At 39.4% G+C, this 14,301-nt stretch overlaps 1 protein-coding gene across 13 annotated transcripts in view; it reads left to right on the top strand.

The window, feature by feature from the left end:
* Window positions 1–14,301, top strand: part of mast4 (microtubule associated serine/threonine kinase family member 4) — a 101,091-nt gene that overhangs the window by 49,552 nt on the left and 37,238 nt on the right. For 6 of the 13 annotated variants that reach the window (XM_040007332.1, XM_040007333.1, XM_040007334.1 and 3 more), the window contains 2 exons: window positions 85–116; window positions 9,085–9,165. In XM_040007332.1, coding sequence (XP_039863266.1) covers window positions 85–116; window positions 9,085–9,165 — 113 coding nt within the window. Of the gene's footprint in view, window positions 1–84; window positions 117–6,432; window positions 6,659–9,084; window positions 9,166–10,589; window positions 13,799–14,301 lie in introns of those variants that run through there. The other 7 variants (XM_040007336.1, XM_040007337.1, XM_040007344.1 and 4 more) reach the window with 4 other exon arrangements.

Here is a 14,301-nt window from a genome sequence, read left to right on the forward strand (position 1 = left end):
TTTGGTCTTTGTTGGTAAAAGATGAGTTAAAGTACATTGTGGTGCTAATTTTGATGCTTATAACTCTCTTGTTTTCATTTGCAGAAGGAGCTGAGTCTTCCCAGAAGAGGCAGTTTGTAAGTACCATCTTAAATGTTAAAGAGATATAAAGTAACTACCTCTTTTATTGATGCCCACTGTATTCATTGAAATAGTAAGGTGTGCTTGTCCATTCTTATGAGCAACATGAAACTCTTAGAAGCTGTCCATTCATTAGATTTGTTCAAATGAAAGGAAATGTTTACATGAAAGTTTAAATAAAGTTGTAAAGATGCCACGATATATGTGTACACTGAACATAAAGCTGAACAGTATTCATGGTATTTGGAAGGTTTTCAGACTGTCTTACATTTTAGACATGTTGTCTTTCATCTAAAAATGTACTTTAATATTATTATGGACTTTCCCCAACTCTCTACCCATACTACAATAATACTACAGTACATGAAAAGTGGTGTTTTGAGTGCTTTGTAACTCGAGGATAAAACTCTGAAATACCTGGGAATGTCTGATTCTCAACATGTAGAAAACTGTTGGACAAAGGTGTGAGTTCAGTAGTTTTACTATGCAGATTTTCTTTCTTTCCCAGCTGTTGTGTGCTAGTTGATAAAGTATTAGCCTCATTTGGGCTCATTGTATTTTGTGTTGTTTGCCTAAAGTAGCTGTTCTGTAACCTATTTAGCTAATACCTATATGAGTTCTTACCTTAAAGAGGTTTTACATATTGAAGGTGCTTGGTCATATACTCTCTAGAGTCTCTCTCTCTTAAGATGATGTAAGTAAGTGGAAAAACAAGTCAATTTTCCTTAAAAAAATCCTTTTATAGCTGGAGAAGAATGGATCTTGTTAACCCATGGCATATAAATTAACCACATTATACATGTAATCATCTTGACATGTCAGTGTATATATGACAGCTCTTGATTTGTTTTGTTGGAATGGAGTACTTGCCCCCCCCCCCCCCCCCCCCCCCCCCCACACACACACACACACACACTGTCATTTTGGAAAATAGAGGGAATATCAATTTACATGGTGAAATAATTGACCTCTATTTTTTATAATGGTCTGTGTTGTCATCAGAAAAGAACAGACATTTGCACTTATTCAGACTATCCTCCTCAGGCTGGCTGTTCACATTTGTGTTCACAAGCTTATCGAAGGTGCTCCATGGGCAGATGAGATGCAGCTTTAAGCCATGTGAAGCCATAAAAGACTTCCTCGACATCGATCCACTTTAGTTTGATTTATTTCCTGGTGGTGAGAGAGTTGTCATGACACCTTGCTGCTCTCGCTGCCACCTCACCAGAGAGGGCAGGTACTATAATGGAGGTGACCCATTACTAACATGCTGCTGTGAGATCACCAACTGCACTGGTGTATATTTAGCGAGCTAGAACCTCTACTGACCTTGGTAACCATAGTAATGCTGTTTGGATATGACAAACTTGATATGGTGGCTTCAGATGTATCAAAGCTTACTTTTATTTACTAAGCCAAAACATGGTTGTACTAATTTGCCATCTTTTAAAACAAGAAGAGAATATCAATTCTCATTAGTATTAGAGCTATATCCTCACTGTTGGTGCTTATTATGTGTGGTTGGGTCACATGTTGATATGACATGTACGAGCCGATTAAAGAATATGCTGGGGGGGGGGGGGGAAGCCAGATGCTCTGGCTACATCTTCTAATCAGTGTAAGGAAAAGTGCACTGAATTCAAAGTGCTTCCTTAGTGCTGGCTCAGTGTTGATTAAATCTCTGTAGTCTCTGAGGTTTTCTTGTGACAGAGAGCCATCTACTGAACATTTGATGTCATTAACATGCTGGCTGATGCCTTTTAATTAGCATTATCCACATTTTCTTTTCATTACTGAGGGCATTTGTGTTTATTTTTTTCCATGGCAGCAGAAGTGATGGATTACACCTCTTCAGACAGCCATATCTACACTTGTTTCCAGTATGAGTCATTCTAGTAGAGATATCAGTTTAACCTATTTATAGACTGACCTTAATAGTTGGAAGTCTTTTGCTGGGTTCTGAGACTAATTGAAAATCAATTATTTGTATGCAGATCAACATGGATCACAGGATTTCTTGACCATGGTTTTAGATCCTGTTTCTCATCCCCTGCCTAAATTATAGCCTTTTGCAGTTTTAGTGTACTAAACGTGTCATTCTGTCTAGCATCATCAGCTGCTTTGCCATGCAACAGGATATTAAGTGGCTCTGTTGACTGTAGATTCTATTACATTTAGTTTAACAGATGCTCAACCATGCTTCATTAAGTCAGTCACTAGTGTTTACGGAGATGTTTGAGTCCTAGCTCACAGCTATTGCTAAATTTTAATTAGGTAGTCGACAAAATGTTATAGACCATTAAAAAAGATCAGTAGTTATTTCTTAAAACCATAAATGAGTTCCTTTGACATTGCTTGTTTGTATAGGCCAACAGTCCAAAACAGAAATATATTTACTTCCAGAAAGCAAAGGAAGGCAGCGTATCTAGAAAATTGGGTGTAGTTAAATCCCTTAACTTGAAGAAAAAAAAAAAAAAAAAAAAACCTTGAAAATTTTCAAAGTTTTTATGATTCTTAGATTCATTTTTATTTGCACAGTAAGCAGGGTTTTTTTTTTTTTTTTTTTTTTTTTTTTTTTTTTTTTAAATGATTTAACCAAACACTAGTGGCATCTAGTGGTATCTGTCTACACACCGAACAGTTCAACATACAAGATACGGAAAAAAAAGCTAGTTATTTTGTATTCAAGTACTCTTAGAGTAAGCTGAAATATTTCACAGTGGCTGCTGTAACAGTAGTAATCAATTATGTTAGTCACCAGAACGAGTACTTGCAAAATTCTGAAAATGTAAAAGTATTTCTTTTTTACTGCTATAGGTAGTGTATGTCAGGGCTGCAGTTCTATTGAAAATGAATGGCATGCCGTATAATGATTAGTGGGTGTTCTAGTCTTCTAGTCTATGCGTACAGAAGAAAGATGCATACAAGCACATTAAAAACTATTTGTGACAAATAGTTTAGCTGCTGTGATAACTTGGATACGTTGGGTGTGGAATTACTTTGTGTTTCAGTAGAGAAAACTGATTTGCAAAAGTCAATATTCAAACAGTGCCACTGTGCTTTTCAGATCAACGATGGAAATGCCTCCAATTTAGCAAAGTACCTAAAAGATCTGTTTAAGAAATTCAAGGTTACTGAGTTCTAGTTGAACGTCCAAGCATTATTCTTCTTATGTTATCCTGACATACATGGTACATTTTGTTTGAGGCAGCTGTGAAGGCCATATGCTAAAGCCTTTGCGGTGGGTAAGTTAATGTAACTAATATTAAGCTAATGTTACTAATAGGGTTAAGTTATGTTAGCTTACATTAGCCTTATATTAACCTACTATCATTCAGTCTGTATCGTATCAACAAAATATGTTATTTTGGTAGCAAATTTAATCAAGAGTAATGTTATTCTTTTACTTATACACACTATTAACTTTCTTTAACACACAATGACCATAAAGGTCAGTTTTACAGTGTGGAAACACAACAATACTGTTTACTACTGGTTACACTGCAGATTTGATGAGAGCACCCAGATGCTGTGCTTCAGTTCTTACTCAGCATTGTTGCAGTAATGGCAGAACATAATTGGATAATAAGTACCCAAGGGAAGCTGAACAAGCAAATAGGAAATCATTTGAAAAACCAGGTTTTAGCCCAAAGGTTATTTCAAAAAGATGTTAATCTCGAAAAAACGTAAGAAGAAAAATATCTCCACATGTCAGCTTTTAAAGGTAAATCAAAGATTGGTTTAATCAGTGTAGTCCCAAACCATTTAAAATAATTTGTCCTCCAAAATGTACAGAAGCTGTTCACTGAATTTCTCAAGGAAATTCTTTGTTATTGTTTATATCATTACCTAACCTTTGTTTCTTCTCTAACAAGTCTTTTTTTGAATGTGACCTCATTTAGATGACAGTCCCAGGAATCAAGTTCCAGCACTGAGCAACTTTAAGCAAGCTGTTGAATTCAGGTCTTTTTAAATAAGGTTTACATATTTGTATTCATATACTGAGAGAAAGGTAAGAGGAAAGTATGCATGGATGGTTAGATGTTCTACTTTAAGGTCTACATTTGCATAAAGGTAGAACTAACTTTCAAATGATTTCCAGCTGAACAGTTGAAGCTTCTCTCTACACTGTGAGGGAGTTTGTTTTACTTGTCCTTGGTACAGTAACAGTCATGCATTACATTAATTAAAAAAACAACAACTTACTGAGTCACCTTACTTTACCAAAAGCCAGATATTTCAGCTATCACTGGGAAAAAAAACTAGAAGAATGCAGTAAAATCTCAGCTTAGCCTTAGCTTAGACTGGACTTTCTATATGGTTCTACTTAATCTCTATAATTGCATTCCTGATGTACCTGGTGTGCTTGTTTAAACATACTGTAACTTCTATCCATCCTTCTTCTTGTGCTTATCCAGGGCTGGGTTGCTCTCCCCAGCCACCTCATCCAGCTTATCTGGGGGAACACCAAGGCGTTCCCAGGCCAGCTGAGAGATATAATCTCTCCAGCGTGTGCTGGGTCTGCCCCATTGATGCCTCTTGGGCGAGGTGTTCCTCTCCCAAGAGGCATCCTTGTCAGATGCTCAAACCATTTCAACTGGCTCCTTTCGATGTGGAGGAGCAGCAGCTCTGAGCCCCTCCCAGATGGTTGAACTCCTCACCCCTGTCCGTGATCTCGTTCTTTCGGTCACTGCCCACAGCTAGTGACCATAGGTGAGGGTAGGGCGTAGATTGACTGGTAAATTGAGAGCTTCGATTTTACACTTTACCACGACGGACCGGTACAGCATCTGCATCACTGCAGCCGCAGCACCAATCCGTCTGTCGATCTCCCTTCTCCCGTCACTCATGAACAAGACCCTGAGATACTTGAACTCCTCTACTTAGGGCAGGAAATCGTCCCTGAGCTGGAGTGGGCACTTCACCCTTTTCTAGCAGAGGACCAGGACTGTAACCTCTAGTTTGAATTAAGGTAGTATAAATCTATTGGATTTAGCATGTAGAACATATTGCCAACCACATCTGAAAGTGTTTTGTAGCTGTTGTAAGAAATTACAGTTTAAAAGCCGGCCAAGAAAGCCAATGTGATAATTCATGTAACAGTACACTGTCCCTTACAATAGCAGTGAATTAAAATGTTACCCTTGCGCACAAAGTATTGTGAAAAAAGTGAATTTTAATTTTAATTTAAACCTGGCTAATGTCTTGTGTCTGCACATCCGGAAAAAAATAAAATAAATAAAAAATAAATATTTGACATTTTAAATAGCCGTACATTTGACCTTTTATACGCTAGATACAGCTCTACACCTCCTTATGTGGCACTTCCTGCTTTCTACGTCTGCAGTTAATGCAGTGTTTGGTGTCATCTGCAGTGCCTCTTTGCTCCTCAGACATGTTCGTAGTAATAAAGAATTCATTAGTGTACTGTCTGAATGAGTGAGGTCTCCTTTGCCCTCTATATTTCTCCAGCCAAATCCAGGTTGCACAAAGCATCATCCTACAGCAGCTATCTTTTGCAGTTCCTGTAGCTGACTCATTGCAAACACGTTTTCTGGAAATGTGTTTCTTTTACAGAGTGATGTCAAATTATTCCTAATAACCTCAATCTTTTGTAACTCAGCAACTCATTCACAGATAATTTCCTGTGAGTCATTGACTCATTTCAACTTCTTGGGATCTTGATGGTCTGGCAGTACGAATAATTTTGCTGATGATGAATAATAATTTTCAGGGTGCTTTAAATTGCTGCAGGACACTCTGGGTGCGTCATCCTACTGTACTTCTTTGAGTTTCAGTTTATGGCTCCCTAGCTTAAGCACAAGCACTTCATCATTTCTCAGTTTCGCTGCATGTAAAACCAAAAAACATCTTTGCAGTTATTTCTGCGAGTTTGATTTACAGTCCTGCTTCCTGTACATTGACGGAGGCAGACTGGCAGTTAGCGATGCATTTTGTTTCTCTTCTGAAGATGACATCATCCCTGTGCTTGTGTTGACATCGCACGGAGCAGCCTCACATTAGCGTCTGTCAAGGTGACTGCACGTCCAAGACTTGCGTTTAATTTCTGCTCCGTAGCAAGTCACCAGCTTGTGAAGGGGTTGTGGTGGTGGTGGGGGGGCACAAATGTGCATGTGTTTGAAGGAGCAGGAGGCGTGTATTAGGGGAGGGGAGAAGGGGTATTGTCCTGCCTCCATGCCCTCCGCAGGCAACTGAGGATCTCATTTGACAGCTTCAAGGTGGAACGTGGAAAGACCAAAACAAGAGCCGTAGCCCCCCCCCCCCCCCCCCCCCTTTTTTCCCTTTTTTTTTTTTTTTTTTTTTTTTTTTTTTAACCCCCCTCCCTTTTTTATACGGGGGAGAGAAAACCAATCCGTCTCATCGTCCTGTGGTGGCTGGGTTTGGCTCTTTGTCAGTGCAGGGGGGGTTAGCAGACAGGCAGTGTGAATGCATATCATGACCACAATAGAGCAAACGAGCACAGTTCAGCCATGAAAGCCCAGCGGGAGAGGCTGAGAATTCCAGGGCTGACGCTAGAGTGAGTATTTTCCTCCGTTATCCTACCCAGGAGACGGCTCCTCTGAAGTATGTAGCTTGATCCATCTCTGTGTCTTATTTGTTGCTGTCTTTTACTGTTGCTTTATGCTGTTTGCTGTGTTAGCATTAGCAGCAGCAGCACCTGCAGCAGGAAGTCTAAAGCCAGATCTTTAACAGCTAGGTAACAGCAGCTTACATGTGCTCGCGTGTCTGTGTTTATGTTCGTGTTCACAGATTTATGTTATCATGCACGGGCATGTGATGGACAGACAGATACTGTAACGTGCCACGAAAAAGGAGTGCCGCAACTGCACAATATGTTTTACTTGCTGGTGTGACACAAGCAAACAGTGCACACGTAGAAAGCATACACAGAGCAACACCTATCTAGAGTGTTGAGACTATGTTTGTTAGATGAAGCAGTGAAGCGTTGAAGGCTGTGTGGTTTAAATGTCAGTTTCCGCTTTTATCACAGCTCTTGTCATTGGTTTGATTTCATACGCTTTTTATTTAGGTCAACAAGGCATTTGTTATGGTTCCCTCCATTTGAGGATTTAAAATCTGCATTTCAGGATACATTTTTACAGTGTTAGTCATCCATCAAACTAGACTTTTCTAAAACGTTTGGAATGGAATTTAGCAGATAATGATTGTATAATATATTATGTCATATTTTAAAAATCTCCAAGCAAACATCGCCCACTAATTATATTTGCTGTGATACTCTTGTGATGTCGGGGCATACCAAATTGTGGTTCTGAATAAGGTTGGTGATATACCAATGATATAATTTTTCACATTGGCAGCGAATCCCAACAAAAGTGTTAAACTGAATTTCCTCTCCAGTGTTTCCCAAAGATTTAAACTGTAGTGATGGAAGGTAGACAGGAGTGCATGAAAGGAAGTGCTTTTAAAAAATAAATAATACCTGATATAATTTGTCACAAACGCTAGAGAGGCAGATACTGAGTATTAAGTAAGTTCCTCGTTCAATGGATGGATTACAACTCCACTGTTTTGGACTGCAGCTGATAAAAATAGTCGCTGTTCTGCTCTTTCGGTGTAGCAGGTCCAATTCTCTGCTTGGTGCAGGTGCTTGTTAGACCCTGCAGCAGGTCTTCAGACCAAAACAAGGTCTGCTGTTGCAAGCTGCAATCCAGTACAGTTTGAGTACATCGAGACTGTGGGATGACAGACTCAGGTCCTTAATTTTGCTTAACTGCAGCTGGGTGGTTAGTGCACGATGATATCCCTGTGCTGGTGGTGTTTCTGTAACATCGTAATAATGGTGGTCTATGATCAATATTACAGCTGACCAATGACATTGTCTCAGTATTCCGTTAGCATAAGCCAAGATTGTTTGCCAGTGCTATTTATAAACACACACACACACACACACACACACACACACACACACACACACACACACACACAAAACCAATCACTAGCAAGCCAAATTAAGTAATGTAGACTTTTTTTCCCTTTTTTCCCTGCATTGCAAAGCTATTCCAACATGATTGGTCAGTTGCAGTTTTGATCCCGATACCAAGATTATTATGATAATGCAGGTACAACAGCAACATGAGGATATCAGATGCAACATGGTTAGCAGTGATGAACTTTCAGAATAAGAGCAAGGGGATTGTCCAGTTGTAAATGGTTATTATTGTTTTGGACAATTCTATTGTTTTGAAAAATATACAAATAAATAATAAATTCAGACTATATTGTGCAAAAGGCACATATCTGGGAGCTAACTAACTTGGATAATTAATACATGTGTTACTGATTCAAAGTATCTACAGTTCACATGTCGTGGTTCTTGGGCAATATGAATGAAGTCTTAATGGTTGTGATGAAATGATTGGTGGTTTTAAGCTTAACAGGGAAATGTCACTGTAAAAACCACATGGAGAGTTCTGGTTGTACCAGTCATCAGAAGAGTCTGTCGTAAAACATTCTCACCTTTACAGGACCAAATATTCTGCAGAGCAGACAGTTATGTTGAAAAATGACTCGATACACGAGGCCACATAGACTACAGTAGAGAAAGTGAAAGTCATTCTGTATGGGCTGACCAACGGGAGATTCACCGTCTCTAAAATCAGTTAAGACTGGTTAATCTATAACTGCTTTTATGAGCATTTTAGCGAACGCACATGATTGACATGTTTTGTTTTAGTCTGAATAGTCTACAAGGTCAGACATCCCCAATGTTAAACGAAAACTGGCGAACTAGACAAATGCCTCGGAGACCTGCTGTTCAAACACAACTTAAGTTCATTTGACAGGGATCATTTACTCTTCATGATGCTGCTGTTTTCATCTGGGCATGTGTCTGAGTTGTGGGGGTTTTGTCTTTGTGTGCGTGAGTGTGAGAGAGAGTGATAAAAGACAACTATTCACTAGAGTCCATTTAACTTGCAGCCTCACTCCCAGAAGCTTGAGCCCTACTCCCACTAGCCCTTGCAGTCCGTGCAGCCCACTGCACGCTTTTCATTTCTGGAGGTAAGCAAGAGTTCTTCAACCATGGATGTTTTGTTTTGAAGGGCCTGTTGGTGCATGTTACCTTGTCTTCACCTGTCATATGGCTCAAGCGCGACAACAAAATCATCTGCCATTGAAATGACATTGAAAGGGGAGGACGTGATACTTATATAATGTTGATAATGTCACCCCTTCCCCCATCTTGTCCCTCTCTGTTCTGAGGTTTAGGCTTCTCTTTCATGTGCTAAGTAGGATTTGTGGCATTTGCAATACATCAAAGTTAATTATGGTCTCAATCTGTGTGAATCCCAGGCTTGTTTCATTTAGGATTGAAGAGTATTCAAAACAGTAAAAGCTGGTAATGGTTCAACATCAGGGCTTATTGGTTAGATCTCAAATAGTTTATAATTAGATTTTAAATGATGCGTGTCACTCTGTCCTCTCTCCGTTCTCCACATTATACCTAGCCAGATGCTTTAAAACTGCGATTGTTCATGGGCCAACTATGTGTGCTTCACTTTGAAATGACAGAGTCAGGTTGAAGCCATCTTGCTGGTGAGGTAATGTTTGTATAACTACTGGTGAGCTGATCAGGTAGTCTGCACACATGGCATGAAAGCACTAGATGAGATCTTTGTGTCCTTGTGTCCTCTCTACAGTCTGTGAGTCTGTACAGTTTTAGCAAAAGCAGGTTTTTTGCCTCCTATATTAAGTTTAGACAAACATTCTGCAGCATATTCTTTCACCATTGGCTCACTTTGAGTGAACAGTCTTAGAGTCAGTTCATTAAACATATATGTTTTACTGATATGAAGAGTGCCACGGTCTTCTGTCAGGTTTATTCAGCCTGAATCTAAAGCACATGTGCCAAGAAAAATGGGTGGAATGAAACTTGGAATGGATTTTTCTGCAGCTCATTCAAAACGCTCAATTCTGAGAATTTTCTGTATCAATGAATAGCATGAAAACACCCACCCATTTCACCTCTGGTCTCCTCTTGTTCCTGCTCAGCTTTCATAGAGAGTCAAGTGGAGCAGGTATTTAAGTGAGTCAGTTCCATACAAGAATGTAGAAAGGTTTTATTTTTATATATATTTATTGACATTTTCAGATTTTATTCATGTGCCAGTGGACATGGTCACAGCTAAGAAGCCAAATCGGAAAACTTGTGGTGATCCTATAGGACCATTACATAGCAACACATGTACCATCATAATGTTTATCAACTGTTTTTTTTTGTTTGTTGGTTTGTTTAATCTTTTTTTTTTTTTTTTTTTTTTTTTTGGCTTGTCCCGTTTGGATCTTTAGCCATCAGAATTGTTGTTGTCTGAAGGCCAAGGAAGATGCCTAGATTTACTTTACCAAGTGGATCATCATGGCCTTGCCATATTGGTCCATTTGATTGACATTTATTTTAATTATTGAGGGATAGGACAGAGAGAAAGAAAGAATGAAAGAAAGAGAGGGAGAGAAAGAAAAATAAAGGGGAGAAGAGATGGTAAAGGGGGGGAAAGAAAGAAAATGTTTTGTTTAATGTTTTTTGCAATTTCATATTTAGATGGACAGTCGTGACCTGCCTTAGTGCTGATTAAAATGTGATTTTAGGTGCTTTTGAGAAATTAAACCTTTCATTTGCTGACATTTAATAAGAGATGTATAAATTCAAAGGCTGCACAGCAGTGTCTAAATGCGATATTATCTGGCAAGAGTTGCAAAATCTGTCTTTGAATATTAGTCCCAGTATTAGTTGAGCCATGTTCAACTTCTTTGCCCGACAACATAGAGTTGTTTGCCAGATCTCTGAGTCAGCAACACTGCTGCGTCAACACTGGCCTCAAATCCTTGAGGGCACTGGGGCTTTTCACGCAGTGCTAAAGATGGTGAATCCGGCCTTAAGATATTGACTCCATGGTCTGAAAACTGCAGAGTATTTGCTCTTTAAGAGATATGAAGATTTAGACTATATGGTAAAATAAGTAAAATCAGAGATATTGCTGGTTGAACTGTTAACCCACTGGAACCTGCACTTAATAACATTTTCTGAAAATTTTGGTTTAAAGTTACACTATGGAGTAATTTACCGCCATTAGTGCTAATATGGTCACCATTAGATTAATAGAATCCAACGTACAGGCAATTCACACGAGTCAAAGTGTTCTGACTCCTCTAAATCCTCAGTTTCAGGCTGACTTATTCTTAGTCTTGGCTTTTCATGTTCTCAGAGACGGTGACATGCCAAATACAGTGATCTTACAGTGAGCGCTTCTCTTACCTGCTGTTCAGATGTTGCTTTTACAAGGGGCAGCCAATCAAAAGAATTTTAAAATGACTAATTTTAGCCGTTGGATGAACTGACGGGCTTACCCAAGGACCCGCTTTAACATAAACAAAGATAGTTTCCATATTAGTTTTAAACTGAGTAATTCAGTGCTATTCTAGAAAGAGCGAAATAGTAATTATAAATATATGGACCTAGAAATGAATACAATAGGTTCCCTTTAATGGTTTTGATTCCTTCTTTTAAGAGCTACTAGAAAAAGAGGCACAGCAACCCTGATTTTTCTACTTGTGATGTCAGCACAAGCAGTGACCTCCCTATTCATGCTGCTCTATGCAAGTTTGACTTTGAACCATCTGAACTGCCATTTCTAATGTGGAACACAGAAACGGAGCAGGGCCATAATTAGAGTGAAGGCTGTCACGCTGGCCTGTAGGGAGAAGGACTGAGCCACTCTGACAGAATACACACACAAACTCAGGTTTTACACGGATAAAAATAACTTCTGATGACGACACAGTCGCCAAAGATTGTGCATGTAAAGTAGCAGTGGTTAGGTGCCAGTCTTTGTTGGTTTTGCATTCCATCTCTCTTCCTTAGCTTTTGAATCCCTTCCAGACAGCATACTTGGCAAGTTATTAGACTCATTGCTCATTGCTTCCTGATGGTCTTCAGGTCTGACCTGGAACTTCCTCAGTGAGGATTGCAGCCTGTCTTTGAACTGCTTTGTTGTCCTGGTTGAAGAATGATATACTATCTTAATCTCACTGGCTGTAGCAAGATTTTATAGTTAGAAATCTAGGTGTAATAATGCTTTACATAACTGAAATAAATAACTAAACAAATATACAAATAGTTAACCAAATAACTTACGCTCTTATTAAACGTGCAATATTTTTGAGACATTTATTCAAGTGTCAACTCTGATTTATCAGCAAAAACAGACATGTCCTCTTTATTAAAATGCAAGTTACTCTTAATCAATCTTCTAAGGTACATTAGTCTTTGTGTGCATGTGCTCACATGAGGTTCACATCTTTTTTACAACTTGAAGCTCAGGTGAGAAAGGACAGATGTTTTTATGTTGGATTGTGAAAGTGCCATCTTCAGTATACTGACTGTAAACTGTGCATGTGATTGTGGGACTCTTATCGTTGCTCTGGAGCTGTAAAGTGTGTTTTCAGGGCTGAACTCTGCTCTTCCCTGTGTAGAATTATCACTGAATAAAACTACTTTGGGAGAAGCTTTTAATGGTTCCTCTTGTTTGAGATATTGTTTTGTTTGGAGACCTGACAGCTACTTCAGAGAATTTGCCTGCATGCTTTGCACGTTACAGGCTGCGGTGATCAGCTGACCTGAACTCTCACACATACGCGCAGCACTCAGAAGTTACATTCATCACTGAGCTGACGGAGCGAATTGTTTGCATGTGAATTCCCAAGTTTAGCTCTGAGATTTTATTTTTTTTGCTCGCCTGAAACATCAGACTTATAAAGCTTGCCATTGTTTTTTATTCATATTTTTTTGAACATTGTAAAGTTTGATGATTTCCCAGTATGCATTGTGTTTAGCTACTTATCTTTTTACAGAGTAAAAAAAATGAGTCATAGATCAAAGGTGATGTAGTTAAGGTGAAGCTCCAATAAATGAATGAGGTAAGACTGTCTATGGAGCGAAGAATTTATGCAATAGCAGAAGAATCCATTGAGAAGCACAGCGTTTCAATTTCAAATAGGTCCTGCTTAATACTGACCCACCAGACTTTTGGAGGGGTGCCAGTTTGTGAACGTAGCGAATGCCCAGCAGCATCTGCTGATGATGCATTACCCCTCTGTCTCACAACCCCCCTTCACAGGATGTGAAGTGGTAGATGCCTGTTACATGATATGAAGCATGTTGAGCGCAGGGAGGACGGTGAGTGTTTGGGATACGGAACGCAATCGCAGTGAGAAGGGAAAACACAAAGTCAGCTGGTATTAGATGTCATATACCTGCAACAGTCGAGGCTGTCAGCACCTGACCTGGATCACAGACTGTGTGCCGTTCAGGATCCTCCCTGGATTACTTTTTGTTTGAGGACAGAGGAGGACAACGTGTCCTCCCTGCTAGTGTGTTTATGCCGCAGCTGCCTGCAGATGTGCCTGTGCAGAGGAAGTTTGGACCTAAGGAGAGTACTTGTCAAGACTGCTCCAGAGGTCACCACCTCTTGAACTCTGATAGCCATCGGTTCTGCTCATCAAGTCTTCAGAAGCCTCCTTTACATCTCCCTCTTTGGCATGATTTGGACACAATGTCGGATTCTAGTTTGTGGACAGTTCTGTCCAACTTTAACATGCCACATTTCTTCAGTGGAGCTCGCCTGCGTCGGTCCCAAAGGTAACATCTAAAACAGATTGAAGAAACTTGCTACTTTTTTTGTACTGTGTTGCTTTTTAGTTAGGGTCCTTCAAATAATGTAGTCAGGCTCAGATATACGTCTTTACAGAGCAAAACGTTTTATTTTCTACCAAATGGATTTACATGCACAGTTTCTGGAGCTTTGAGTGGCAGCAGGGACCATGTTTACGGTAGTAGGTGTATGAGGCCAACATGAATAAGAAGCTGGGTGTTGCCGTCTTGCCTGTTGTGCGTTATTTGCTTTGTGCAGTTGAATGTGTTGTTGAGGTAGTCTCAGGTTTCCCACATGGATCATTCATATTAATTTACAGTGAGAATGTGACAATTGGGATGGTTGTTTAATTGTTTGCTGTTGATCTTGTTTCAGTATGTGTCCATTGCCAATAAAATGTATTTTATTCTGACAAATTTGATAAAGTCCAGCTCCAGAAGACATGCTTTGATGTCAGTTATTAGTTGACATGTTAAAGACTGACTGAATT

This window comes from Simochromis diagramma, unplaced genomic scaffold, assembly GCF_900408965.1.
Source record: "Simochromis diagramma unplaced genomic scaffold, fSimDia1.1 OVJJ01000682.1, whole genome shotgun sequence".
Classification (NCBI taxonomy): domain Eukaryota; kingdom Metazoa; phylum Chordata; class Actinopteri; order Cichliformes; family Cichlidae; genus Simochromis; species Simochromis diagramma.